Here is a 26,501-nt window from a genome sequence, read left to right on the forward strand (position 1 = left end):
GACTCTTGCCCGCACTCGGCATGGCGGCCAAGGGGGCCCGGCAGCGGCCTCGGTGGGGAGCCGGGGATGCGGCTGCTGCCTCCGCTGCCCGGCCGCGAGAGGAGGCGACCCCGCCGGCCCCTGAGGAGACCAAAGCCGAGTAGGTGGCAGATACTGGCAGGGGGGGGGGGGTGAGGAGGGAATAGGGAGGGGGGTCTCATTATGGGGGCGGACTGGCTTTATAATGTGGGGGGTGCGTGTGTGTGTCTGAGGTAAATGGCGGGGGAGGAGTGGAAAAGCCCCCTTGAGAAATGGAAGCTCAGGTAAATGGGTACATTGATGGTGCTATATAAATAAAATAATAATAATAATAATAATAATAATAATAATAATAATTGTGAACCTCCCAGAGAGCTTCGGCTATTGGGCGGTATAAAAATGTAATAAATCAATCAATAAATAAACCTGTAGAAGAAAAGGGGGGATCAGAACTTGATTTTGATCTGACTTTTATACTGTTAGTTTTACTCTCCCCTGTGCCTGTTTGGTGCATTCTCTTCCCCTTCCTATTGTTTTATTATGATTTTATTAGCATGCAAGCCTATGCGGCAGGGTCTTGCTATTTTATTGTTTTACTCTGTACAGCACCATGTATATTGATGGTGCTATATAAATAAATAATAATAATAATAATAATAATAATTTTAATTCTGTACAGATTTTAAGGGTCCCCCCTCAAAAAAAGATGTGTTCTATTGAACAAATATGATGGATTGGATTACAACTCCCAGCATCAGAGTGACAAAGGATCCTGGGAGTTGTAGTCCAACACATCTAGGGGGCACCTGGTTGGGGAAGGTTGCCCCCCCCCACCCATGGCGTCTCAGTCGGCCACTGGCCCAGTCGTTGCCATGAAGCAGGCAGACAGCATTGTCCCCTCTACCTAGAACCCCACAGGAGTCAAAAGAGTGTCTCCCTATCCTCTGCAGCCCCACAACCTATTAACCGCCCCCCCCCACCCGACCTCCACCCCAAATTGCAGCCTCATATAATTGTGAGAAGTGGTTTTTACAAAGGAGCCTTTAGCAACCCGTCCTCTCGTGTCCAGATCTCATCCCTTCTTGGTTATAGGCCAACTCAGGTTCAGTCTAGTCAGTATTTTGATGGATTAAAAATCAGTTGCCAACAACATTCACTGAGCTATCTGCAAATTGGGTCAAATTCGAACAGCAGCAGTTTGAGTCTGTAATTATCCAGCAATGATAGTTCTTAAAATGCATGCATATGGATGCATATTCACTTGTCCGTCTTTCTGGACGTGTAACAACGAATGCTCCATTTTTAAATCCAGAAGCCCCAGCCACCTTGTCACTTCTGTCTAATCCACTCCCCCGGCCTTATATCATCCACGAACTGGGCTAACACCTGTGTCTTTTGGGTCTTGCCTAGGCCGTCTGGGAGCAAAGCAGGGCATGTCTGGGCCCCTGAAGGATCAACAGCTTTCAAGTGTCTAATCTCGGCCAGGTTTTGTGCTGCCCTGCTGAGTAACATCTCTGACTGCGATGAGACATTTAACTACTGGGAACCTGTGAGTGCCTTCCCTTCCTGCAATGAAGTGTCTTGACGGGTTGCAAATGTGTAAATGTTTAATTTAGCTTCTGAATTGCTGCTGGATTTAAAGTTGTGATATCTCAGCTATATCCTCTGGTCTTGTGCGATGCAGAGTTGCAGTCCTGCATGTCCTGGCTTTCTCGGGACAAGAATGGCCATTGCAGATCCAGCCCTTTTCTTGACAAGACTTTGCCTATAACTGGCCTGGCCTTCAGCATTCTTATCTCTGTGTGTACAAGCACATATATGCTACTAAAGCAAGAATCAGGACACCTTCTGACTTGCATTTGCCATGCGTCTTCTAGATGCACTACCTCGTTTACGGTAAAGGCTTCCAGACATGGGAATACTCGCCCATCTACGCGATCCGCTCCTACGCATACTTGTGGCTCCACGCCTTACCAGCCTTGTTCCACGCCAGAGTTCTGCAAACAAACAAGGTAACCAGCATATCTTGAGTTCGTCCTTGTACTGGGTGGGATCTTTCTTCCACACCACTCCAGCCAGTTGCCCAAGGCCTTAGAAAGAGCAGTGACACATAGGCGGCCTTCTAAGCCACACCTGTTTCCTGTTCTATTCCCCAGTACCCAGGAGGAGGCCTTTGTACCCAAGCAGGCTATAGCTGCTGTTCCAGGCTGGGGGAGTGTCGTCATGCTCTTCCCCTCCAGGTTCAGTTGCTAGGAAGACCTTATTGGGCCTGTTCAGGAGACACCTTAAACTATGGCTTTAACCATGGTGGTTAAGCCAGAAAGTCAGGCTGTGTTCAGAAGACACCTTAAACCATGGTTTTAACCGCAGTGAATGAGGCCTTTTGCTTTATTCACCGTGATTAAAGCCGTGGTTTAAGGTGTCTTGTGAACACAGCCTGGCTTTCTGGCTTAACCAATGTGGTTAAAACCATGGTTTAAGGTGTCTTCTGAACAGGGCCAGTGTCTGGGCTGTTGTTCTCGTTGTGCTTCACCTGAGCTTGCCCCCTCCTCCTTCAGTCTGGCCATATGTGTCTCTAAACAGAAGAAATGGTACTTTTGGGGGGCAGGGATTTCACCAATTAAGTTGTCTATCCAGCTGTTCTGCCCCCAGAGCCCTGATATTGTTAACTTTTATTGTGGTTTAAACCCATGTTTATTTTATCATGCAGTGTGAAAACCATAGTAATCTTTCTCATACTATTTTCTTCGTGTGTGTGTCTGTGTGTGCGTGTGTGTTAAGCAAGCAGTCTACTAAAGGAAGCAATGTTTCTTTTTAAACAAGAAAACAACCATTGTAACTGGAGACTGGATTCTGCTTAACACTCAGGCTGTTCCTTTCTGCTACATGGGTGTAAAAGCAACCTACCTTCAGAGTTATGGTGGCAGCAGCATGTATGGCATTTAACACAATTTGCACATTGAATAAGGCCATGCTTAGCATTAGGTTCTGTCCAAAAAAAAACCTGACGTTGAAAGCAACCTTTGGTTCTTTTTGTTAACCAAGTATCCCGTGCTTTTAAAAGTCTGATTAGTCTATCTGGTCCAACCTCTGGCTTTATCATATCTTACCAGAAGGCGAGGAAGGCTGGTTTTAATTGTGTTTGCTTCTAAAAGCATTAAAACTGTAACCATTTATCCTAGGTTCTCATCTTCTATTTCCTGCGCTGCCTTCTGGCCTTCCTGAGTTGTGTTTGTGAGCTTTATTTTTATAAGTGAGTACAGAAAAATGCTCATTCTGTGACTTGTGAATAATACATTGTTGACGTGGGTGTTATCACAAGGGTATTTTGTGGTTCACCAAATTACCATTGCATGGTGAACCACTGGGACAAGTACATACCTACAATTCTTGGTATGTCATGATTCAGTTAAAGAATTTAGAGGCTGGAGCAGTTTTCTGGGTTTTCTTACCTAGGGAATGAAACAGTGTTATACTGTCGCATGAGAGAGCTCCACCCTCCAGCTGTCACTCAGAATTGTCGTATCACATAGCTGCTGCTTTTGGTAGCTCTCAGCTGCCATGTGGCTGAGGCCAGGATACTGGGAGACCCTGGGAATCTGAGAAAAAAAGGTATGAGGGAGTAGAGGCGATGGGAGCTGGCTAGAGAAATTTAAGGAACTTATTTAGATGCAGGTTTTAATAATACATAGTAGTGTGGTGTCACCTGCATAGACGTGTCAGTAGCTAGTATCTTAGTGTAGAATTGGCCCGAGGTCATGTTATTAGCTTCTCTTCCTATCACACCAGCAGCTTGGAGGAGTCCAGAGGGCTATAACATACGATGTTACCTTGCACTGCCCATGGGTACATCTAGCCCTCCATGGTCTACAGCAGCTGGTAGGACTTCTCCCAGGTCTTTCCTAGGCCAGACACCTCTCCCAGGAGATGGTCCTGGAGCTAGAAGGCTCATCTAAAGCTGAAGCTGCATTATACTGAACCATTGGCCCATCTAGCCCAGTACTGTTTGTTATGCTGTGAGTTCTCTGCTCTGGAACGATCTCATGTTCTGGCTCTCCTCTCTTTTCCTCAGGGCAGTGTGCAAGAAATTCGGGCTGCATGTGAGCCGTCTCATGTTGGCTTTCTTGGTACTCAGTACTGGGATGTTCTGCTCAGCAGCTGGTAAGTTAAGAAATGAATTGGGTAGGGAATCTGATGGGTAAGGAGGTGTGGGTTTTTTGGGCAGAATTTGCATTGTTTTGTTAGGGACTGGGATGGTGAAGACCGAGGGAGTTACATGGACCAGTGGGAGAGAGCAGAAAGCTGTGTGAGGGTGGAAATCACACTCCCTGCCTAAGCGAACTTTTCCTCCCCCTCTCTTTCCAGTTCCCTGTTTGAGTTTCAGCTAATACTGCATGTACTTCTCAAGTATTGTGTGGACTAGAAACTTTAACAAAAATCAATACTAAGTTGTTCAGGATTCTGAAAAGGGCTTTGGATTTTCAGTGCAGACTTCTGGACATCCAGACTCTGCAGGAAGGAATAGCAATGCACAAGGTGTATTTCTGGACTTAGTTTCAGCAGGAAAAGAGCATGAAGCCATTTATTTTGTTCACTGTGGGTCTGGATTACTTTTTGGAGAGGGGAAGAAATCGGCATGGACTCCTCATGGGTAGCTGTAATAAGTTCCTGCCTTGCCTCCTGAGCTCTCTACATCTCAGGATAGAAAAAGAGGATCTGCTAAGAAATATTTCCTGTGGTGAAGGAGGGTGGAGGGTCAGCAAGGAGATGCTTAGGAAACACCTTTTCCAGTGGAAGGATTCCAAGGGTTATTTATGTTAGGGCTTGTGTAACCTCGAGCAGAATTTGAAGTTCCTCCCCCTGAACTGCCAAAATACTGAGTGAGACCCCTGTATTGTCTGCTTTGACATTGGCAGCAGCTCTTCGGGGACTCATGCAGAGAGAGGGCTGTTTTTCTTGCGATCTGATCCTTTTACCTGGAGATTGAGCATGGAACCGTCTGCATGCAAAGCAAGTGCTCGACTTCTGAGCCACGGCCCCTTCCCCGCGTTGCATGTTCTTAGGACTGTGCTGGGAAAATCCTCCTCCTCCAGTCCTCCTGCGAAGGAGCCTTGATATGGCCTTGTCTTCCCTGTGTTCTACATGCTCCCAGTTCCTGACTCCCTTTTGCTTCTTTTGCATTTCAGCCTTCCTCCCCAGCAGCTTCTGCATGTACAGCACAGTAATAGCAATGACTGGGTGGTACATGGATAAAATCTCTCTGGCAGTCCTGGGCGTGGCTGCTGGAGCCATCGTGGGCTGGCCGTTCAGTGCTGCACTTGGGTAAGCAAAAGAGGATGAGGATGGAAACATCCAAGGCCTGGTAACACCGGGTGGGGACCAAACCAGCCAGAAAGGCAGTGGAAAGCCACTGATGTCCATCCAGGCCTGATCATATCTCCATGGCACTCAGATTCTAATAACTCTCCACATAAGACTGTGTTTTTTGGCTCTGCCTTCCTTGGGGATATAGCTGTGTAATTTCTCTAACTTGAGAGGTGTGGTGTTCAGGGGTTTTGGGGGTCAGAGTTGTTTGAATCCCTTCCCATCCATGCTGTATGAAGCTTGCTCACCTTTTGAAGACTCTTTTTAATTAAGATGTCTTCTAGCTGACGATCAGCTATAAGAAATGTCTGTCATCTCGTGATCTGCAGAGCTCTGAGCGGAGAGCTTAGAAGGCTGCCAGCGCAGGTTATATCTTAAGACACTCCACTGTACGTTATAAGCAGATTTTATGTCATAGTTGTAGTATTTCCCAAGAAAAAGAAGGCAGGAGGGGAGACAGCAAGAAACTTTTATCACTCCACTTTCCTAATAAAAACAGAATTCCCTCTGTTACTCCTAAGAGTCTTCTAACTTATCTCCCGCTTCTCTGCACCACACTCACATGTTCTCACTGTACTTCTTTTTGTCCTGTATTTGTATAGTTTGTTCTATCCCTAGGGTAGGGGTGGACAGAAGACAGATCTACCATATTTCTTCGATTGTAAGACGCCATCGATTGTAAGATGCACACTAATTTCAGTACCACCAACAGAAAAAAAGCTTTGATTCTAAGAATAATAACCGCACCCGCGATTCTAAGACGCACCCTGTTTTTAGACATGTTTTTATGGGGGAAAAAGTGCGTCTTAGAATCAAAGAAATACGCTAGAGCTCTCTCTAATTTGCAATAGAGTGGCATCGATTCCAGACTCCAAATGGTTTAATAATAGCAGCAACAAAATGTCGCACACACACACACCCTAAATTATACTGCCGAAACAAATAAAGCTTGCGGGGAAGCAGGCTGTATAACTAGAAGTGGATTTTTATATTTAAAAACCTGTAAGTGCTACTACTCAGTCTTCTACTCAAAACAAATCGCTGGGCTCTGAATTCTTCAATTTTATGTCTTTTAGCACCAGTCTCCATGTTGGTGCATCTTGGGATTCTATTACAAACAGTGTAGATTCTGCAAGCCTGAAATCTGTCCGCTACTGTTCTAGACAACCCTTTCCAAAAAAACCTCCCCTCTCTCTCTATTCCTTTTGACTGTCTGCTTTCCTGTGCTACTTCTCAGTTCCCACCATTTCTAAATTTCATGCCCTACTCTCTCTGCTGTTCTAAAAAGAGATTATTATTTTTTAAAGAAAAGGCCTTGAATATTTTTTTTTAAAAAATGGTCTATATTCCCAGGTAGGCACTTGATTAAAAGTCTCTGAATGTTTGGGTGCTGGAGGCTAAGGGAGTTTTCCCCAAGGGCAATCAATCACTGTTTTTAAACATCTACGTAGAGATTCAAACAGTTGCTGCAGTTTGTTTGAGAATGAGGGGGAAAGGGGCTTTTGATGACAAAAACATCTTCTCGGTGCTTCTTTTGTTAGGCTTCCAATTGCCTTTGACTTCCTGATCCTGAAAAAAAGGTGGAAGAGCTTCCTGAGGTGGTCTCTTGTGGCACTGGTGGTGTTCTTGGTGAGTCCCCCAAATTGGTTTTGGTTAGTGGGGGAAATGGAATGACGGGAGCAGAGTGTCGGGTTCAGTTGAGCAGTGGTACGCCAGCCTCCGTCTTTCCCTCAGTGAGGACAGAACAGGAGTAAAAGGTTTGTTAAACAAAGAAAACAGCTGTTCAGTGGCCTGAGAAGCTGGAGGAGCACAGGTGGTGTACACCTAGGGTTGGGGAGAGGAGGAGCTGAGCAGAAAAGTAGGGTTGGTGCAAAACTTCACCCAGGGGCTTGGGGAAAAACAGGCTGTGCATTCTTGGTAGAAAGGGAATAGGCAAGGAAGATGTAGAGGTCTGGGGACTGCAAGCAGGGAGCTAAGAGGGCAGAGGGGTGCTAGAATCATAGAATAGTAGAGTTGGAAGGGGCCTATAAGGCCATCGAGTCCAACCCCCTGCTCAATGCAGGAAACCACCTTAAAGCATCCCTGACAGATGGTTGTCCAGCTGCCTCTTGAAGTCCTCTAGTATGGGGGAGTCTGCTACCTCCCTAGTTCATTGGTTCCATTGTCGTACTGCTCTAACAGTCAGGAAGTTTTTCCTGATGTCCAGCCGGAATCTGGCTTCCTGTAACTTCAGCCCATTATTCCGTGTCCTGCACTCTGGGAGGATCGAGAAGAGTTCCTGGCCCTCCTCTGTGTGATAGCCTTTCAAGTATTTGAAGAGTGCTATCATGTCACCCCTCAATCTTATCTTCTCCAGGCTAAACATACATAGTTCACAGTGAACCTACTGTGTCAGCAAGCCCCCCCCCCAAAAAAAAGTGCATGTCTGTATGCTTTGGAGACCCGGCTGGCACCGGTGCTGACCTCATTTCAGCGCTTACTTAAAACATGGCTTTTTAACAAAGACTTTGATGGCTAAATTCACCAAGGCTGCAGTGGGGGCAGGGCAAAACACATTGCGATGATGTCACGACAGCGGAGAAGTCGCAGCGTGATGCAAGGATGCCATTTTCACTGGCAGTCCTGTGTCCGCCGTAACTTGTAGTTCAGCTCTAAGTTCTAGCCGATGCCTCTGTTTCGCTTTGTTCTATAAATATGGGAAATTCAAGTGTTGATGTGAAGTTGCCCAACGTGTGAAACCGGTTTCTAAAGGGTGTTACGGTTCTTCTTGAAGGGCCCCCTGGTGGCTGTTGACAGTTATCACTACGGGAAGCTGGTGATTGCTCCGCTCAACATTGTCGTGTATAATGTCTTCACGCCGCATGGACCAGACCTTTATGGTGAGTCTACCTGTAGGAGTTGGGGAAATGTTTTGGGGTGGTGGGTATACAGAGGTTGATCACACAACCTGTGCTATGAAAACTGGTGCATGCTCTGGTGGGTTTGTTTATTTATAACCTGCCTTTCAGCCCCAAACTGGGCCCCGAAGCTGGGGTTCTTAAAGAAAAAATATTAAACAAGTTCAAACGATGAACCAAATTGTCAGCAAAGCCCTCATTAAAACCTCAGAGAATAAGACTCAACCTATCTTCAACGCCTACTTTAAAACTCTGCAAAGATGGAGCCAGTCTCACCTCCCAAGGGAAGGAATTTATTTATTTATTTATTTATTTATTACATTTTTATACCGCCCAATAGCCGAAGCTCTCTGGGCGGTTCACAAAAATTAAAACCATCATAAAACAACAAGTTAAAAACACAAATACAAAATACAATATAAAAAGCACAACCAGGATAAAACCACGCAGCAAAATTGATATAAGGTTAAAATACAGAGTTAAAACAGTATAATTTAAATTTAAGTTAAAATTAAGTGTTAAAATACTGAGTGAATAAAAAGGTCTTCAGCTGGCGACGAAAGGAGTACAGTGTAGGCGCCAGGCGGACCTCTCTGGGGAGCTCATTCCACAACCGGGGTGCCACAGCGGAGAAAGCCCTCCTCCTAGTAGCCACCTGCCTCACTTCCTTTGGCAGGGGCTCACGGAGAAGGGCCCCGCAGATGATCTTAAGGTCCGGGTAGGTACATATGGGAGGAGGCGTTCCTTCAAATAACCTGGCCCCAAACCTTTTAGGGCTTTAAATGTCAATACCAGCACTTTGAATCGGGCCCTGGACTGGCAGCCAATGAAGTTGTAAAAGGACTGGCGTGATGTGAATTCCACTATTGGGGTTCTCCCAGAGAGAAGCCTCTGCCCCACGTTCCCACCCACCTGCCCTCCCTTTTAGTGGTGGGGCAAAGCTATTCCCAGGGCTGACCCAGTTTGTCGGGCTTCTTCAGACTGCTGTGCCGCACAGTCCAAGAACTGCACCCCGTCAGCCCTTTGCAGTGTTGCAAAGGTTTGCTAGAGCAAATGTCTTGGATTCCAGATTACTTGACTTGCATCCCTAAAAGCTTGGCCGGTCCGAGCCATTGCTTGAGTTGCTGATGCTGTCACGCTGGCTGCAAGGGAATCAAGGGCACCGAAGCATGCTCTCAGATTGGCATTTCTGCACCGAACTGGAAGCGTGGCCAGGAGGGGTGTTTTGGGGGGAAGGTGCGCCCTCTGCTGCCTCTGGCTGGGATTTCTATGTAGTGCTGGTCTTGTCACCGTGTGCAAGGTTCAGGGGAAGGACGTCTGTAGTCTGGGAGTTGGGTGCACATGGACGTATGTGTGTGTCCCTCCAAAACTGCGAGCGGGTGAGCCCCAAATGAGGATGCCCTTCATGCCATGGGCTGATAAGCAAATCTGTTTACAGTTGGATGTCTTGGCTGAGATAAAAATGGTTGCTTCCTAAGACACTGCCTTACCCGGAGTCAGACCACTGGTGCGTCTCTGTCGGTGCTGCGTACTCTGGACTAACAGTGGGCCTCCCAGGTTTCGGGCGGAGGTCTTTCTGGGGCCCTGAATTGGAGGCAGTTCTGTGCGGCGTTTGGCTTCCTGCGTCCGTAACGGCAGCTTGATCTTTGTCCTTCCGCCGGTCTTTCATCTCTGCAAAATGATTGCAGAACGCATCACTGCAAGGCCTTGGAGTGTCTTCCGTCTGCCAGTGCCTTGAGCCTGACCTTTCCACATTTCGTGCATGAGCATGAGCTGGCTGTGCTGTCCTCTGGGGGCCAGTGAATTCCGACGTGTCTTATTCAGAATGGCGCTTATGTAACATCTTCATGCTACGGAGAGGGCTGCTTTAATACCGTCTAGCCTGGAAACGCAACGAAGAGCAGAACGCTGTGGACGTTGAGGCAGCGTTCCGATGCTGAGGCACATGCTCGGAACGGCTCAAGGACGCATCCCTGCTTAGATGGGCATTCGTTTGTTTGTTCTGGCTTTAGATTAAACTTCCATGTCTGTCCCGCCTGTCTTTGGATCCACCTCTCAAGCATGGAATCTGGCGCGTGTTTGTTGTTTTAAAAAGCAAGCTTCTAGATCTCATGGCTGCTAATAAACATTTGAAAAGAGAAACCAAACAGGGCTTGAAAGAGGGTTTCCGATGGTCAGGAAAATAATATTTTGAACAGGGTGTGAGCGGAGGGAACGTTTTGGAAGTAATTTCTGCATAGAAATTGGGGCAGGGCAGGAGTGGCCTGAATGCAGCCCCAGCCACCCCACCCCGTCCTCCCAGCATGGCTCCCCTGAGGGCGAATTCAGTGCCAGCACAAGAGGAGGGAATCAGCCATTTTAGTGCTATGGAGCGCTAAAAGGCTGCAATTATAGCTTAAGAGCAAGCAAAATCGGTCTCTTTTGATGCGCTGTAGCAATTTGCTGCTGATTTCTCCCCCCCCCTCCCTTCCAGGGGCCTTGTGGAATGTACGCCATCCTACAGAGTGGGAGCTGGGGGGGGGTGAAAATAGCCCTTGGACTCCCCAAAGATGCTCACTCCTACAGGAGGGGCTTCCCAGCTTACCTTGCCCATCAGATACAAGTACTGAAGGGACACAGCAGTAGCAATGGCCTCATCAGTGAACTGCCCATTCCTGTAAACAGAAAAGAGCCTTGTGGCTTAGGGGAACTCTCCTGGGTTCTAAGGCCAGTGGGGAGGCTTGTAGACTCTCATCCTCTCTCATCTCACACTATTGCCCCGCTCGTGCTCTTCGCTCCTCTGACGCCATGTTTCTCACCTGACCAAGGGTCTCTACTTCCCTTGCTCGGCTTCATCCATTTTCTTCTGCTGCCCCTTACGCCTGGAACGCTCTTCCAGAACATTTGAGAACTACAAGTTCAACCGCAGCTTTTAAAGCTCAGCTAAAAACTTTTCTTTTTCCTAAAGCTTTTAAAACTTGATTTTGTTCTGACTTTATACTGTTAGTTTTACCCTACCCTGTGCCTGTTTGCATTCTCTTCCCCTCCTTATTGTTTTATTATGATTTTATTAGAATGTAAGCCTATGCGGCAGGGTCTTGCTATTGACTGTTTTACTCTGTACAGCACCATGTACATTGATGGTGCTATATAAATAAATTATTATTATTATTATTATTATTAATAATAATAATAGACTGATGATAGCACAGTTGATGCTAAGCCACCTTGGGGAAAAGTACATCCAGCTCCTGATTGCTTACAGAGGAGCAGGAGTCTTCTCCTCCTCCAGCTCTTCGGCTGTCAGATTTCGCTGCCGGCCCCTCTTTATGTGGGAATGGCTCCAGCATGTGACCCGTGTGGCAAGAGCACCGTGACGCAAGTCCCTGCAGGTCGCTCGGAAGTTCTGCGAGTTGATCAAACAGGGAGACGCGTAAATGGCCTTTGCGGCAGGCGGACCCTGAGTCGTAACAGCAGGACTGGATCCGCCGTCAGCCTGTGCGTTTTCTGCTGGCCAAGCGGTCAGTGTGTTCCACGGAGGCCAAGGCGTTCGTTGGGTGGCGCTTATGAAGCAAGTGGCTGGCGGCTTCCCTCGGAGCTAAAGTAGATATTCCCAAAGGACGCTATTCCTAAAGGCAACCCAGGGGCCGGCGTGGGCCTCCCGACCCGTGGCCTCCACCGCCAGGGGCCCGTGCATCTTTGCCAGCTGCTTGCTGGTCCAAAGGGCTCCATTTCCTAATTTCACAGTTCTCTCCCGCCTTCAGGGAGGCCAAGGCAGAAGAACTGGTTCGGCTGAGCGAGAGTGACATGTTCAAGGCCACCCAGGAAGCTTTCACGGCTGAGTGGGGATTGCTGTATTTCATCATGATCGCAGCCTGCAGGGAACGCGGTCCGGGTGGTACTGTGGTTCTCCCACGGACTCCCGGCAATTACCTTAAGCACGTCGTGACTAGCTGTCAGCCAGGCGACTCACTTTGAGCTTTCCAAAGGAAAAGCAGGATGGAGGCGTACTTAATAACAAATAAAGCCACCCTGCGAGGCGAGCCAGCCTAAGCGGTGGCGCCTGGTTCCCAAAATCAGCACCAGAGCTTTACGCTTGAATGGGGAATTGAGCCCTCAGTGTCCCAGATCCAATGCTCTGAGCCCAGCCTGCCCCAAACTACTGCCTTCCAAATATTTTGGGCTACAACTCCCATCATCCTGACCATTGCCCCATGCTGGCTGGAGATGAGGGGGGTTGTAGCCCAAAACATCTGGTATTTATTTATTTATTTATTGAATTTTGATACCACCCAGTAGCCGAAGCTCCCATAGTGGTTCACAAGTTTGGGAGAGGCTGCTCTTTAGAGGCCCTGCCCCAAGGAGATTACAATCTAAGATTTGACAGAGGGGAGGCGAAAGAAGGAGGGCAGGAAGTTGGGAGGGAAGGGTAAACTGCTGAAGAATTCGTGTTCCGATCTGTTCAGTTGCACGTACTTATTTGGGGGAGGGGGTGAGCCCTAAAACAAGCGTGACCTCGTTCGTGGCAATACGGGCTCCAGTCATGCCGCCTGTGCTTTATGGCGGCGTGACAGTCCACGTGACAGTGGCCGTGCTTCTCCGTCGGTGCCTGAACAGCATTGGGTTAACATATGCTCTTGTCCCTGGCTGCAATTCACGCCTCTTCTCTGTTGAAGGCTGTGTGCTGCTGCCTGCCCCCCCCCCTTTATAGTGGCTTCTCAGGGTATGCTCGCTTGCCAGGGAAGAGCGACGAAACCCTCGTTCCTCCTCTGTCAACCTCCTGCACCACCTTACGGCGGCCTCCTTCCCTCCCTCTGTGGGTACCCCTGGGTCTTCAAGCAGGGGGAGAGCCAGGGCGGAGGGGGGTTCAGGAGAGGGCGCCCACTTCGCCGCCTTCATTGTGCAGTCAGCTGCTGAATGAATTGTTCTCAATTGGGGCGGAACCACAAGCGCTTTCGTTCCTCGGGTGCTTTTTATAGCACCACATACGCAGTGCAGCGCGACCCCAGAGGTATTCTAATCCCTTGAACATCCTGCGCTTCTGCCAAACCTAAATGGGGAAAATATGTCTTTGCTGAAAATTAAGCAGGGTGGGAGGATCCATTCGGCGTCTTTTTGGCCGTGGGGAAGGCGTCTGCTGCCGTGGAACTGTGGGGGGCCTTGTGACGAATGTGCTCTCCGGTCCAGACAGGTTAAAGAAGGCAGAATAAAGCCCCACAAGTTACTGGGCACACTGACTTGAAAACTTAGGCTAAGGAAAGGGGGTAAATAAAATATTTGCAGACGCTAGGCTAGTTAAATTAGCAGGTCACGAAAAGCTATTCCAGACATTAGCCAGCAACAGATGTATTATTCATTCTTAACATTTCCGTATCAGCTTATCTGCTAAAAAGCCGTCAAGGTGCTGTTCAACAAATTAAATCAATAAAACAGTAAAAGCAAGGACATTAAAAACAGCAGTAACAGTAAAAACCACATATTTCAAAAGGCTAAATTGAAAAGATGAACCATTTCAGCCTTTCTAAAGGCAGAGAGGGAGCGGTGGTGGTGGTGGTGGTGGCATTCTATTAGCCCGCAAGCAAAAGCTCTTTCACGGGCACCCTATAAACAGGGCTGTGCAGGTACTATGCCCTCAAAAGGGCCACTCCGGCTGATTTTACTAACCAGGTTCATAGCGAGATCAGGGTCCCCTTAAGCAAACCAGTGTTCACCACTGAGTGTGTTCTCAATAAGGCGCTGCAGTCTATTCCGCCCAATGGCAAGTGTCCTTCTGGGATGTTTTCAGATCCTTCTCTGTCCCAGCTGCATTTTAGGTGAGTAGATAAAAAAAAACTATAGGGCAAAAAGAGCTAAAATACATAAATACACCTATATTTTAGGTGAGTAAATAAAAATACTGTAGAGTAGAAGTAAGCTAAAAAGAAAGTCGTGTGTGAGGATGGATGGCCTAATGGCTATTATCCGTGATGGGTATAGAGAGCCTCCGAGTCCAAAGGCAGCCTATCTTGGAATAGGAGATACTTGGGAACGATAGCGGGGCTTGTGGTCTTCTGGCCCTGCATGTGGGATTCCCAGAGGAGGCTTCCAGTAGGCCACTGTGGGTCTCAGGAGGCCGGTGTGGGTGGGCCTTTGCTCTGGTCCAGCAGAACTGTTCTTTCTCTTGCTAAGAGGGTCCAGAATTGGTTGATTTGACAACGTTGCTATTGCCCCAGAGACCATGTCCCTGCACTAGTGTGTGTCTGCTTCTTTGTTTAACGAGCCACATCCTGGTTTGGCGACCTTCCTCAGTGGCCCAGGTGGGAATACAGATCCTTGAAAAGGTTTCCTACAACTGCCTCCTTTTCTTTCCCGTAGGTACGGAGCCCTGGTCCTTCTACTTTGTGAACGGCTTCTTGAACTTCAACGTGGCTTTTGCCCTGGCGCTCCTGGCCTTGCCGTTGACGTCCCTCATGGAAAGCCTGCTGCAGAAATTCCATGGTAAGTGTTGTCTGAGGCGGTGGCTGTTGTCGGGAGAGCATGCTTGTGGGCACAGCTTTATGCAACGGCTCTGGCAGCCAGTGGGTGGTGCTAGAAGGCCCACCAGAAATTGGTCAGTGGCCCACGTTCTACTTTCTGCACCCCATCCCCCCCACCGCCCTTTGGATTAAAACAGTGGTTCCCAAACTTTTTCAGGTAACCGCCACCTTGGTTCCACAAACTCATGCCCAGTGCCCCCTGCGCACGGCCCCCTTAAATGGGAAGCACCCGCCACAGGCTTGCCAAGGGAGGGAGGGAAAAGAGAGCGAATGCCTCTGTTTTGCGGCCGGCGTGGCAGGGCACACCAAGCAGGGTATGCCTCTTCATTAGTGTTTTGGTGCTTTTGAAACATTTCAACTCACCGTTAAAAGGACTCTTCTTAAACGGTATTAATACATGTGTGGATTTTCCCCCTATATGGCTTGGGACCAAACTACCTTCTCCCATAAAAACGTCCCTGGGTTTTAAGACCTTCTGGAGAGGCGCTTCTCGGAAAAGACCACCTCGAGCGCCCCCTTGCCTCTTAACGCCCCCCTATGCAATCCCACCGCCCCCTTTGGGAACCACCGGTTTAAAACATGACAACCTGTACTTCTGGGAACACCCAGTAGAGCGCACCGATTCCCCGTGTTCTGCAGAGGGCCTGGCTGCCCCGTGGGACCTAGGCAGGCCTCTCGCCAGCCAAGCCCAGGAGCGGAGGTTGCTGTAACGACCCATTTCGTGCCTTTCTGCTTAGCAGATCGTGTCCCCAAGCGGCAGGGGGTCCCTTCGATCGCACGCCTCGTTCTCCCGGGCTTGTGAAACGCCGTGCAGTCTTGATTTGTTGAACACCCAAGCTTTTCCTTTTGGGGGCAATTCAAATTTTTGACACATATCGAGCTGCTTCCGCAACCCTTGCAAATTGGAGTAATTGCCGTTATTTTCAAATAAATGACTTCCTGCTTCATTTGAGGGGAGATGAAGGGTGTTTTCTTTTGTTTCTCAACAGAAGAAGAATGTACTTTGAGAGTTCTTGGCATACTCTGTTGCTACTGTAATGAAGCGATGGAGGGTTTGGAGGTGCCCTTCCCTAAGCAAAGCATCTTTGGCCTCAATATCTTAAGCGCCTGAGAGATTTCCCCTTTGGATGAACTTGCACAGCACCTAGCAGGTAGCTGGCATTCCAGAGAGCTCTCTCTTGTTTTTCTCCCCCTTCTGCCGGGCTTATAAACCTGGAGGCATTTCATACGTGGGACTTGAGAGCATGCATGTTAGTTAATTATCTATTTTTGCTTGGAATCGGATGGCTTTGTGTGCACTCAAGGGCCGCGATGTGCGCCTGGTGCTCCATACATGCAGAGCATCCCGACACTGAAGAGGAATGGAAGGAGCCCCTGCTCGTATGGAACTCAGGATTCACCCCTGAGTTCCATTAAGCTTTGAGTCATTCCCGAGAAGAACCCAAGAGTTGCCTTGCTGGTTTAGGCCACGGATCCACCTAGCCCAGTGTTCTGTTTCCAGCAGCAGCTGGCCAGACCTCTCTGAGAAGCTGGCATGCGGGGCGTGAAGACAGGGATCCCGCCCCTCTGCCATTTTTCTGGTCTTCCGAGGTCTGCTGCCTCTGGAACATATGAAACCTGCATCAGCTTCTCCACCTCTTAGCCCTTGTCACAGAGAGCTGAAAGAAACAACCGAAGAGGAAAGAGCTACAATCTCCGGCAGGGGGTGGGGTGGGGTGAGGTGGGGTCCTGAGTCCTCTGCCTAGGTGGGACCCTCCTCCTGGGATCCTCCATCAGCCAACCTTTTGTTTCTTCCAGTTCAGAATCTGGGCCGCCCTTACTGGCTGACGCTTTCTCCCATGTACATCTGGATCCTGGTCTTCTTCAGCCAGCCTCACAAAGAGGAGAGGTTTCTGTACCCCATCTACCCCCTTATTTGTCTCTGTGGAGCTGTGGGACTCTCTGCCCTCCAGGTGCGTGACGGGAGGGAGGGGATGATTGGGTGGGGCGCAAATGGAGAACGGGGTGCCTTCCTAAAAGCCGGCAAGGATTGCTAATTCTCGAGAATGTTCAGGCACGTTTCCACACGTTACATTTTTCCTACATGGGAATTAGGAGAAAACACTTTTTTTAAAGCATACCTAATCTCATTCAAACGCTGTATGCGTTTTGCCACAACTAGGCGTGTCCAGGCGTTGCTGGTGCTCACGGAGGTGTGCATCCTTCGCAAACCAGAAACGTATGTGGCTTTTCCCCCTTTGTGACGGTGTGCGCGTGTTTCGTGCGCTGCCTTTCCTGGACCTGTGTAGAAATCACATGTGTGGAGCAGCCATGAGAGGCTTCTTCTTTGAATCTTTCTTCTGCCTCCTTAGTTATCAGAGCGATCCCTTCTCCAGCCTGCCCTCTTTTAATCGAAATGACATTCATACCTTTCTTTTTTTTTTGTCCTCTTAGAAATGTTACCACTTCATATTCCAGCGCTATCGTCTGGAGCACTACACGGTCTCTTCGAACTGGCTGGCGCTGGGCATAGTCTTTGTCTTCGGGCTCCTGTCCTTGTCGCGTTCCGTGGCTTTGTTCAGAGGTTGGTTTTGGAGGGGCTGCCCGCACCCCCTATTTATGAGTTGCAGGAAATGTCTGGTCCTCGCCTGCAGCGATCTCTTGGGTGCACCACCTGCGTGCTACGTGGGCAAGGCATTCTTGGTGGCTGAATCACAACTTTGGAGTTTCCACTTCTGGGAGAGTTACCATAGTCTGAGTCCAGGTTTCTTTCGCCAGGGTGGGGGTGTCAGACTTTATTTCCCTGTACTGGTGATAATGATTAATACTGCTGGGAGGGTGAGATTTTAACATGTCTGCATCCCCCCTCTCCCATCCTTTGCTTTTATATTGATTTAAGGGTACCATTACCTGCCTAGAGCCTTGGGGAGTAGGTGGGCTGAAAATCCATAAAAGCTCTTCAGCGTGTCCTGAACTCGTTGCTAAGTCGTCCAACTAGGATGTTTAGCAAATCACATACAGGAGCTGGTATAGTGTGGTACCAAAGAGCGTGGGCTACAAATCAGGAAGTCCCTGGTTCGAATCTCGCCTGTGCCGTGAACCTTAGGCAACTCATTCTTGCTCCAGTGGCCCCATCTGTCATTTTGCAGCAAGGGCCGTGGCTCAGTGGCTGAAGAGCCCTTGCTTTGCAGGTAGAAAGGTCTCAGGTTCAAAATCCGGGGATTCCAGAGAGGGCTGGAAAACCCTTTGCCTGAAACCCTGGAGTGCAGCTGCTGGTCAGTGCAGGAAATACTTACTAGATCATCCTTCCTCAACCTGGGGTGCTCCAGATGTGTTGGACTGCAACTCCCAGAATGCCCCAGCCAGCTGGCTGGGGCATTCTGGGAGTTGCAGTCCAACACATCTGGAGCGCCCCAGGTTGAGGAAGGCTGTACTAGATGGACCAGTGCTGTGACTTGGTTTAAGGCAGCTTCCTCAGTATAAACTCTGTGCCATGTTTCTGGAGGCTTCACCTGGTTCTCCTCAGGTAGGTCAGCGGGAGGATGTCGTCACTAGCTCCTACTGGCTTTGAAGGGGTTGCTGGCATTTTCCTGCCCCGGAGGTCCTGCCAGGTGTTCTCATGCTGTTTTACCCGTGGTGTCTCTTCCCTGTAGGCTACCATGGCCCTCTTGACCTGTACCCAGAATTCCACAGGATCGCCACTGACCCAACCATCCATACGGTGCCAGAGGGGAGGCCGGTTCACGTCTGCGTAGGGAAGGAATGGTACCGGTTCCCCAGTAGCTTCCTCCTGCCAGAGAAGTAAGTTCCTTGACAAAACACAAGCAGACCTTATTCTGTAAAGGCCCACAAGGCTTCAGGTTCACATACACGTACCCCCGACATGTGGATGCCAAGAGTATAGGTGACAGCTCTTTTTTTCTGGATTTGGATTCATAGAATCATAGAATAGCAGAGTTGGAAGGGGCCTACAAGGCCCTCGAGTCCAACCCCCTGCTCAATGCAGGAATCCACCCTAAAGCATCCCTGACAGATGCTTGTCCAGCTGCCTCTTGAATGACTCTAGTGTGGGAGAGCCCACAACCTCCCTAGGTCACTGATTCCATTGTCGTACTGCTCTAACAGTCAGGACGTTTTTCCTGATGTCCAGCTGGAATCTGGCTTCCTTTAACTTGAGCCCATTATTCCGTGTCACACATGGCTGGCTGGAACAAATCCCCCACAAGGAAGGGTTACACCATCTTATGGCTGCCAGTACCTATGGAAAGGACGAGGGCCAGGCCTACTGGTTTCAGAAGGTGGGAGAGGACACTGGGGGCTGAATAAGCGATCCAGGGGCGCAGAGGTGGCAAAGGGCTTCTGCGGCTTGCATAGCTCATGGCCCCTCCCCACGCTAGTATCAAGTATGCAGGATAGCAACACTTCGCGGAATCACTGGCGCAAAGAAAGAGGCGCTATGGAAATGAGGCCAGTTTGTGCCAAATTTAGGTGTCTTGACATTGAATTTGGATTGGCAGAATTTTAAGAGTTTGGGCCTTCTCTTAAAAAAAAAAGGAAAAAAAGGGAGGGACGTTGGCTACCAACTGACAGAGTGTTGCTATTTTTTTTTATTTATTTGTTGCATTTGCATACCGGCCCATAGCCGAAGTTCTCTGGGCAGTTCACGTAAGGTTGTGTCAGAGTCTTCCCGGCAACGCGACGCTCTCGTCAGCCTACGCTTCTAACTGCCGCCGCTGTTTCAGGACAAGGCAGCGTTCCCTGCAGAGACGTTGCTGCGGCTGTAAATTCAAGGTTCTACTAACCTAAGGGCACCTCGATCATAAAGCGCCAGACGGGTGTCTTAAATAAAGGGAGAGGGAGAGAGGACGAGGCATGAAATCCCAGCCCCGTCACAAGGGAGCAGTTATGAAGAGGAACAAAACTCTACGTCAAAACTGCAGCACCGTGAAGACGAGCTGAGATTAGTTCTTGGCTTGCCGGTGATCAGGGCCCCGGCGGCCGCCAAAGGCTGCGTGCTTAAAGTCACTGAAGCGTAGGTTAAGGAGCGCGGAGAACCAAACGCCGGCCCCATGGAAGCTCCTCCTTTCAGGGCAGCACTGGCTCAGATGAGCCCGGAATGATATTTGACTCATAAACATTCCGTGTTACTTGCTGGTGAAATGTGGATTTGAAAAGGTCGTGTGCCAGCTCCAGCGTGTCCTTTTTTCCTTCTTCCTGACAATGGGGCTTTGTTCTGTCTGCGTTCCCGGGAACGCTTTTCTCTTCCCCCACCTCCCTGACCTGCCACGGCTGCAGCGTTCCATTTCTCCGTGTTTTGCAGCCCTCTAATGTAAGGGGTGGGGGAAAGCTGCTGGAATTCGTAACACAAAGAGCAGTTCAATGACTTGATAATGGGATTGGAAAAAATGCACCACCACCATTCCCCAGTTTCCCCACTAAGGCGACAAAATCCAGGGAACCGTATGCGCAGCCCAATCCCCCATGGTCTGCAAATCCCAGAGGGGACGTGAGCCATTGCCTAGCTGCCCTCTGGCAAACCCTAGCGGTGTGCACGGCCTTCCTTTGGCTAGGTCCCTGCCTGTGTCTTTTTGTGTGCAAGTTAACAGGGGCGGCGGAAAGGTTCTCATATGGTCTCCCCCCCCCCCGTCTTACTCTTGCAGTTGGCAGCTTCAGTTCATTCCCTCAGAATTCAGGGGACAGCTGCCAAAACCGTTTGCCAAGGGACCAGCAGCCACACGCCTCATTCCGACGGACATGAATGACCAAAACCGGGAAGAGCCCTCCAGATACGTAAGTGGCGGCACGGTCTCTTTCGTTTTGAATACTTTGGTGGCATCCCTGCCCCACCCACCCCCACCAAAAAACCCGTCATTCTGCCCCTGCCTGAGGTCATAGCAGGGGGGGGGGGAGAGCTGGAACTTCCTGTTTGACGAGTGGTGATTTCCTGTTTGTCCCTGCATAATTTAGAGCAATAGCTGGGAAATCGCAGCGGATTTAAATAACTTAGAAAGCGCTGTCCGTTACAAAAACTGGTTCAGCTATTGGTGCCTCGACTCGCAATGTTTCTAGCAAATTTAACTTCTGGGGCCACGTTGTTACGGGAAGCAAATGAGGGAAAACAAAGGGGACCTGTAGGAATCCAGGCTGATGAAACTGACGTGAGCTGCTGCCATTCAGCATCGATCAGAGTACATTTGCCTTGATCAAGCAGAACTGACACTTCTGGCCATCCAGACCAGCCTTCCTCATGCTGGTGCTTTCCAGTTTGAACTCCCAGCATGTGGGAGTTGTAGTCCAACCTGGGCACCAGAAGGCCACTGAAAGTGTCAAGGTTTTTGAGGAATCTTGTTTCCACGTATGAGTTAAAGTCGAGGGCTCTTTTGCACACCTCCGCTTCAGCTGCACAAGCGCACCCTGGCTGTTCCTCTTACATGGTTGGGGCAGGCAGGGCTCTTTTGTACCTGCCAAGAGAGAGCCCTGATGTTTGGGGCTGTGTCCCTCTTTTCCTACAGTTTGACATTTCCAAATGCCACTACCTGGTGGATTTAGACACCCCAACCGAGGCGCCCAGGGAGCCGAGGTACGCAGCTAACAAAGACGAATGGATCAGTATCGCTTACAAGCCCTTCCTGGATAGTTCGAGGTAAGAGACCGTCTTACACGCGGGAAAGGAGGGTTATAGAGGGCAGATTCTTCTTAGCAAGCATTGAAGACCTCTGGGAAATGAAAGCAGGGAACTTGTCCCCGACGGCGGTGAACCTGACCACTAAAATGGCTGCCCTTCACTGCACAGCCATCCTGCACCTGCTCCATCACCCACGCATACACGCTTGCTTTTGCTGGCTTGGAATGGCGATGGCCTGCACTCCTGGGGAGCTGGAAGCCTGACGCCATTTCCAGTCGTTCCCTTTTGGAAGGGCTCGGCACGATGTTTGAGCCACGCTTGAGGTCAGCCCAGTCGCGTCTCCGTGGTCAAGAAGGAACATTTCCCCCCGTAGAGAGGGCTGTTAGCAGCCAGCCAGCAGCTCTTCTCTCCTGCCTCCCCTCCTGCCAATCAGTGAGCTGTGAACTGCTAAAACCATTACCGGGGCGTGAAGTTAATCGCATCCCCTCGCTTCTAAATTTGCCTCCCCCCCCCCCGTGTTCCCTTCTTCCTCCCTGCCCACCCCACCGCGGAAATTGCTGAGCGACGCCTGCTCCGGCCACGGCTTTGCTCCCTGTCTTTCCATGCCAGGCTTCCTCCTTCCTGAAAAGATTTGCCAGCCCAGGGAGCTGCCTTGAGTTGGGAAAGGGGGAGGGGGTGTTCTAAAGGCTCAGTGCAATCCGCTCCTTCTCCCCTTCTCCCCGCCTAGCGGTGGTGGAAGCTCTGTCCCCAGCGCTTACCGCCTGTCTGACTTGCCCGGCGTTCCCCAAGTTTCTTTATACCGTATTTCTTCGATTGTAAGACGCCATCGAATCTAAGGCGCACACTAATTTCAGTGCCACCAACAGGGGAAAAAAGCTTTGATTCGAAGAAAAAATAAATTTCTCCAATCAGCCAGCAAAGCAATTTTACGGTACATACACGCAGCGGAGGGGGAGAGGAACAGGGAGCGAGCGAGACACAGACACGCGCGCGCGCACCCACACGCACACGCATAGAGGCAGGTTACATGAATGGGAAGCAGGAACCAATTGTCCCCTGCCTGGGAACGGACAGCCGCACATGCATTCAAAAGCTGGTCTGCACCATTCACACGGACGGGACGGGGTGGGCGGGCGAGCCCAACCAGCGCTGCTCAGGTGATTCTTCCGCTTCCCATCTCCTTAACAGAGGCGAGGCCGAGCTCTTTGGAAGCTCGCTGGCCTGCCGGAGCTGGGGTCCCTCCCAGCCGGCTCCCGGCGGCAACGTTTGAGATGCTCCGAGACGTTGCCCCTCTCCCCCCCCCCCGCTTCTCTCTCCACTCCCTTCTCTCTCGCTCGCTCTTCACCCCCTACCCTCTTTCCCCGCCTGTCCCGCTGCAGACTCGACAAATGTAGTTACCGTATTTCTTCGATTCTAAGGCGCCATCGAATCTAAGGCGCACCCAATTTTTAGAGCTGTTACTTTAGGGAAAAAAGTGCGTCTTAGAATCGAAGAAATACGGTATATACAAAAATACAACGCGTGATTCAGAATTGTTACCTTTTTATATATATAATAGCTCAATGAGTGGGTGGTTGGGAAGCAGGCACTGCGAGAATTTCCCTGGGGAAGGAGATGTGTTAATCGGTTCCCAGCTTGGCAGAGAAACCGGATTGTCGGCTCCGGGAGACGGCAGAGGGGTGCAACTGAGAGCACCGGCAACCAGGGCTGGCAGCAGCAAGCAGGCACCTGTGTCTCTGGCTACTTCTGCTGAGTCTAGCTGTGCTGTGTTTTCCCTGATCTAAAAGCTTCACGTGCCTCTTCTAGGGCAGAGTTACAGGAAGTCAGAGCTTTAAGCTGATGATATAGGGTGGTATTTGTGACCCCGGCCTTTTTGCCTTTGCAATGGAATTACACCCCCCTCCCCCCCCCCCCAAAAAAACTTCTCCAAAATGGAATTCAACCCTCGGGCTGAAAGTGGTTCTGAACCTCTGTTCTAAAGACATTAGGTGCCGCAGGTCGCATCACTGGGTGCGTGGAGAGCAAGCCCCTATGCTCAGAACGTTTTGGGACGTGCACTTCAAATAACGCGTCGCTAACAAAGATAGTCAAGACATTTCCAGAAGTGAGATGAATGTCTCCAGTATCTTAGTTTCTGCAAAGGAAGTGGTCCAAACTCAAGTCTGCCTGGAACACACACAACCCCGCCCCCCCTTCTACGCTGCACGCACCCAGGGGGATTCGTATCTCCATTACTTCATATGTCCCAGGAGAGAGGGGGCTCGCAGTTGAAAAGAGGTACTGGGGCTTAGTCCTGGCATAAATGCACTCTCTAGATCTTCCCAGAATCAGACATCCTTTCCTTTTTATAGGAAACGGTGGACAGTCCTCCGCTGACTTGCGTATGGCATAAAGAGCTGGTCTGCTGCCCGCTGTGCTCATAGTTCAGAGGGAGGGAGGGGGGGAGGGGGAAGAGAGAGAGAGAGAGAAAGAGCGCTCTGGGGGATGTTCGATTTTGGCCCTCTCTGGCAGCTGCTCCTTTGATCCCAACACAGTGGCTCCAAATAGAGAAAGGGGGGAGGGACTATTGGCTATTTTCAGGGACTGGAATTTGACCGGCGAGAGGGATGGTGGAGGGAGGTCACGTGGCTGTTGGCAAACAGACCCAAACCTCAGGCCGGCTGCCCCTCTCTCAGCCAGGCTGACCCCTGCCGCAGTGCAGCCCAGCTGCTGAACCCTCAAGGGGACAGTGCCTGCTGACAGCCTGCCTCCTTCCCCGCCACCCGCCAGGCCTTGCATCTGTCAATCAGCCCTTCAGCGCTAGGCTGACCACGGCTGCAGCCCAGGCAGCCTTCAGCGCCCTGGGTGCACTTATCCACAGGTGGGCCCGTTCGTTTGTGTGGCTGCATTCTACCACCGTTTGGAGCCACCGTTCGGGGCTTGGAATTGGCTGCGTAAAGACAGTGAAAGGCACCCAGGGGTGGCGCTAGAGAGCCGGCCGGGAGGGTGGGGGTTGCTGCTGCGCTGCCTGGCTTGCCTTCCTCCTTCCCGCAGCAGCCGCTCCGCTTCCCTGGGAAACAGAATGACCCCGGCTGCTGCTGGATTCACGCTTGCTCAACCAGAGGCTTCTGGGAGACAATGAGTCCCCCATTGACGTCAGCAAGAGCCGCAGTAACTCTCTGTTGGCTCTGACAAATGGTGCTGCTAATTGAATTAGAGAGCGCTCGGAGCCATCGACTAATTATGCTACTCAGGCTGCAGCTTTGTCCGGGTCCATTTAATTCTGCATTGGCTGAGCGCTCCAGTTCTGGTGGAGGAAGAGGCCGGGTGGATTAGGGCTCCCGGCTGAGGAAGGAAAAGCAATGTTCACCTCCCTCCCTCTCTCTCTCTCACACACACACACACACACACACACACACACACACCTCTTATAACAGCTGCTCAACTACCCTCCCCATTCTCCTGCTCCTGGAGGGCAATTTTCCTAGTCAGGAATGTTTGGGGTCATTGTCTTTTCATTTCCAAACTCAGCTTTTGCTACAGATTTAAGGATCCCCAGAAATCCCTACATTAACCTTCCCCAAGGTCCACATGTGCTGGCTGGGGGATGCTGGGAGTTGTTGTTCAACACATCTGGGGGGCACCAGGTTGGGGAAGGCGGCCCTCCATCCTTTGTGGGTGAGCCCGTTTCAGTGTCCAACGATAGATGTGGGATCGCTATGTTTGCTAGGTGAATTTATAGTGGCATGTCGTACATTTCGTTGAAACCTTCCTTGGTTTTCCAGGTCTTCAAAGTTGTTTCGGGCCTTTTATGTCCCCTTCCTCTCTGATCAACATACCACATACATGAACTACACCATCCTGAAGGCCCGGCGCTTGAAGCAAGTCAGGAAAAAAACTGGAGGCTAGAGCCTCCCAGGACCCAAAGAGAACCAGCCAGAGAAACTGGCTTCTGCTTCAGGTTTCGTAATCCCACCCGTCCACCCCTATTTTTGTAAGTGCGGCACGGGGTGGTGGCGGTGAGGAAAAACGTGCTTGTGAAGGTTTCCCGTTTTTGGCTGGCTGTTTTGCAAAGATATTAAGGAGACTCGACCTGCCGTTGTTTGGAGTTCTGTGCTTTACTTCAACCGACCAATCCCTGGTCTCTCTTGCTGAGGAGTTGACAGGAGCAGAAAGCGCTGTCTGTGAAGAATGGCCCTGGCCCTGGCTACGGCCTGGCTGCAAGATAGCACCGTGTTCTGGGCCTTTCAGCATTTCCCCTCCACCGCAGAACATCCTGCCTTCCCCGGAGGGAGTGGTGTGTGTGTGTGTGTGTGTGTGTTTTCCAGAGGCCTTTTTGGAGAGAGAATGCAGCAGCAGCAGGAATGCAAATGCTGCCGCGTCGGTCTACAGGGGAAACAGCCCTCTTCGACTCAGCGTGAGCAGGAATAACTTGCACTTTCGAAAACTGTGACTTTTGTTAGTGGACCGTGACTTCTGTGTGAGTGGGTTTTTATTTTAAAGACCTCCATCGTCTTTGTTGTCGGCTGCTGCCAAATCGCCGGTTTTTAGAAGCTTGCTTTTTACTCTTATTTATATCTTAGGCTCTTCGTGAAATGTCTGACCTCATAGCATTCCTAAATTTACAAAGAAGCGGAAAAGAGAGCTCTCCTTTTTGCTACACACCCTTTGCTGTTTCATTTGGCTTTACTGTACGATAAGGCTGTCTTTGGTGTTTATTAAAAAATTGGCTTTGGCCTCTCCAAACGCAGCGTTATGTATTAAGAACTTCTTCTGAGTCCTGTACGTAGAGTAGTGAGAGTGTTTCTCTCTCTCTCTCGTCTTCCTCCCTCTGTGCAGTTTATCCCACCCCCTCTAGCCGCATTCTCTGTGAACTCAAAAGGACATGAAAACCGTTCGCGTCACGCACGGGACTAAGCCCTCGGTGTTTGGTTTCATGATGTGAAATGGAGGCCGGCCCTCCAAAGCCGGAGCTGGCATTTTAAGTTTCCAAGGAGACTGGTCTGCGCCATGTGATCGATAGATGGTACAGCTGAGTGAGACACAGGAGGCGCTGTTCATCCTCAAATAATTTCTTGCGTTTGTTAGTTACAAAATAAGTTCCCTCTAGTTTGAGAGGGTGAAAGGTGCATCAGCGGTTCCCTG

The 26,501-nt window shown here is 50.1% G+C and overlaps 2 protein-coding genes across 3 annotated transcripts in view; one reads left to right on the forward strand and one right to left on the reverse strand.

Moving 5' to 3' along the window:
• ALG9 (ALG9 alpha-1,2-mannosyltransferase) lies at positions 1 to 26,102 on the forward strand. 2 transcript variants are annotated; one of them, XM_063138894.1, is made up of 15 exons: positions 1 to 139; positions 1,429 to 1,567; positions 1,896 to 2,030; positions 3,201 to 3,271; positions 4,091 to 4,179; positions 5,205 to 5,340; positions 6,924 to 7,011; positions 8,156 to 8,261; positions 14,613 to 14,735; positions 16,571 to 16,725; positions 17,207 to 17,336; positions 18,406 to 18,553; positions 20,413 to 20,542; positions 21,265 to 21,395; positions 25,142 to 26,102. In XM_063138894.1, exons 1-15 carry the CDS (start codon positions 21 to 23, stop codon positions 25,263 to 25,265), a joined length of 1,824 nt encoding a protein of 607 aa, XP_062994964.1. In that variant the 5' UTR covers positions 1 to 20; the 3' UTR covers positions 25,266 to 26,102. The 2 variants fall into 2 exon arrangements, with proteins under 2 accessions (XP_062994964.1, XP_062994965.1); XM_063138895.1 differs by lacking the exon at positions 1,429 to 1,567 and having other exon boundaries at positions 85 to 139.
• DIXDC1 (DIX domain containing 1) overlaps positions 1 to 26,501 on the reverse strand; it is a 309,778-nt gene that overhangs the window by 132,226 nt on the left and 151,051 nt on the right. The window lies entirely within an intron of this gene.

This window comes from Elgaria multicarinata, chromosome 12 (genome assembly GCF_023053635.1).
Source record: "Elgaria multicarinata webbii isolate HBS135686 ecotype San Diego chromosome 12, rElgMul1.1.pri, whole genome shotgun sequence".
NCBI lineage: Eukaryota > Metazoa > Chordata > Lepidosauria > Squamata > Anguidae > Elgaria > Elgaria multicarinata.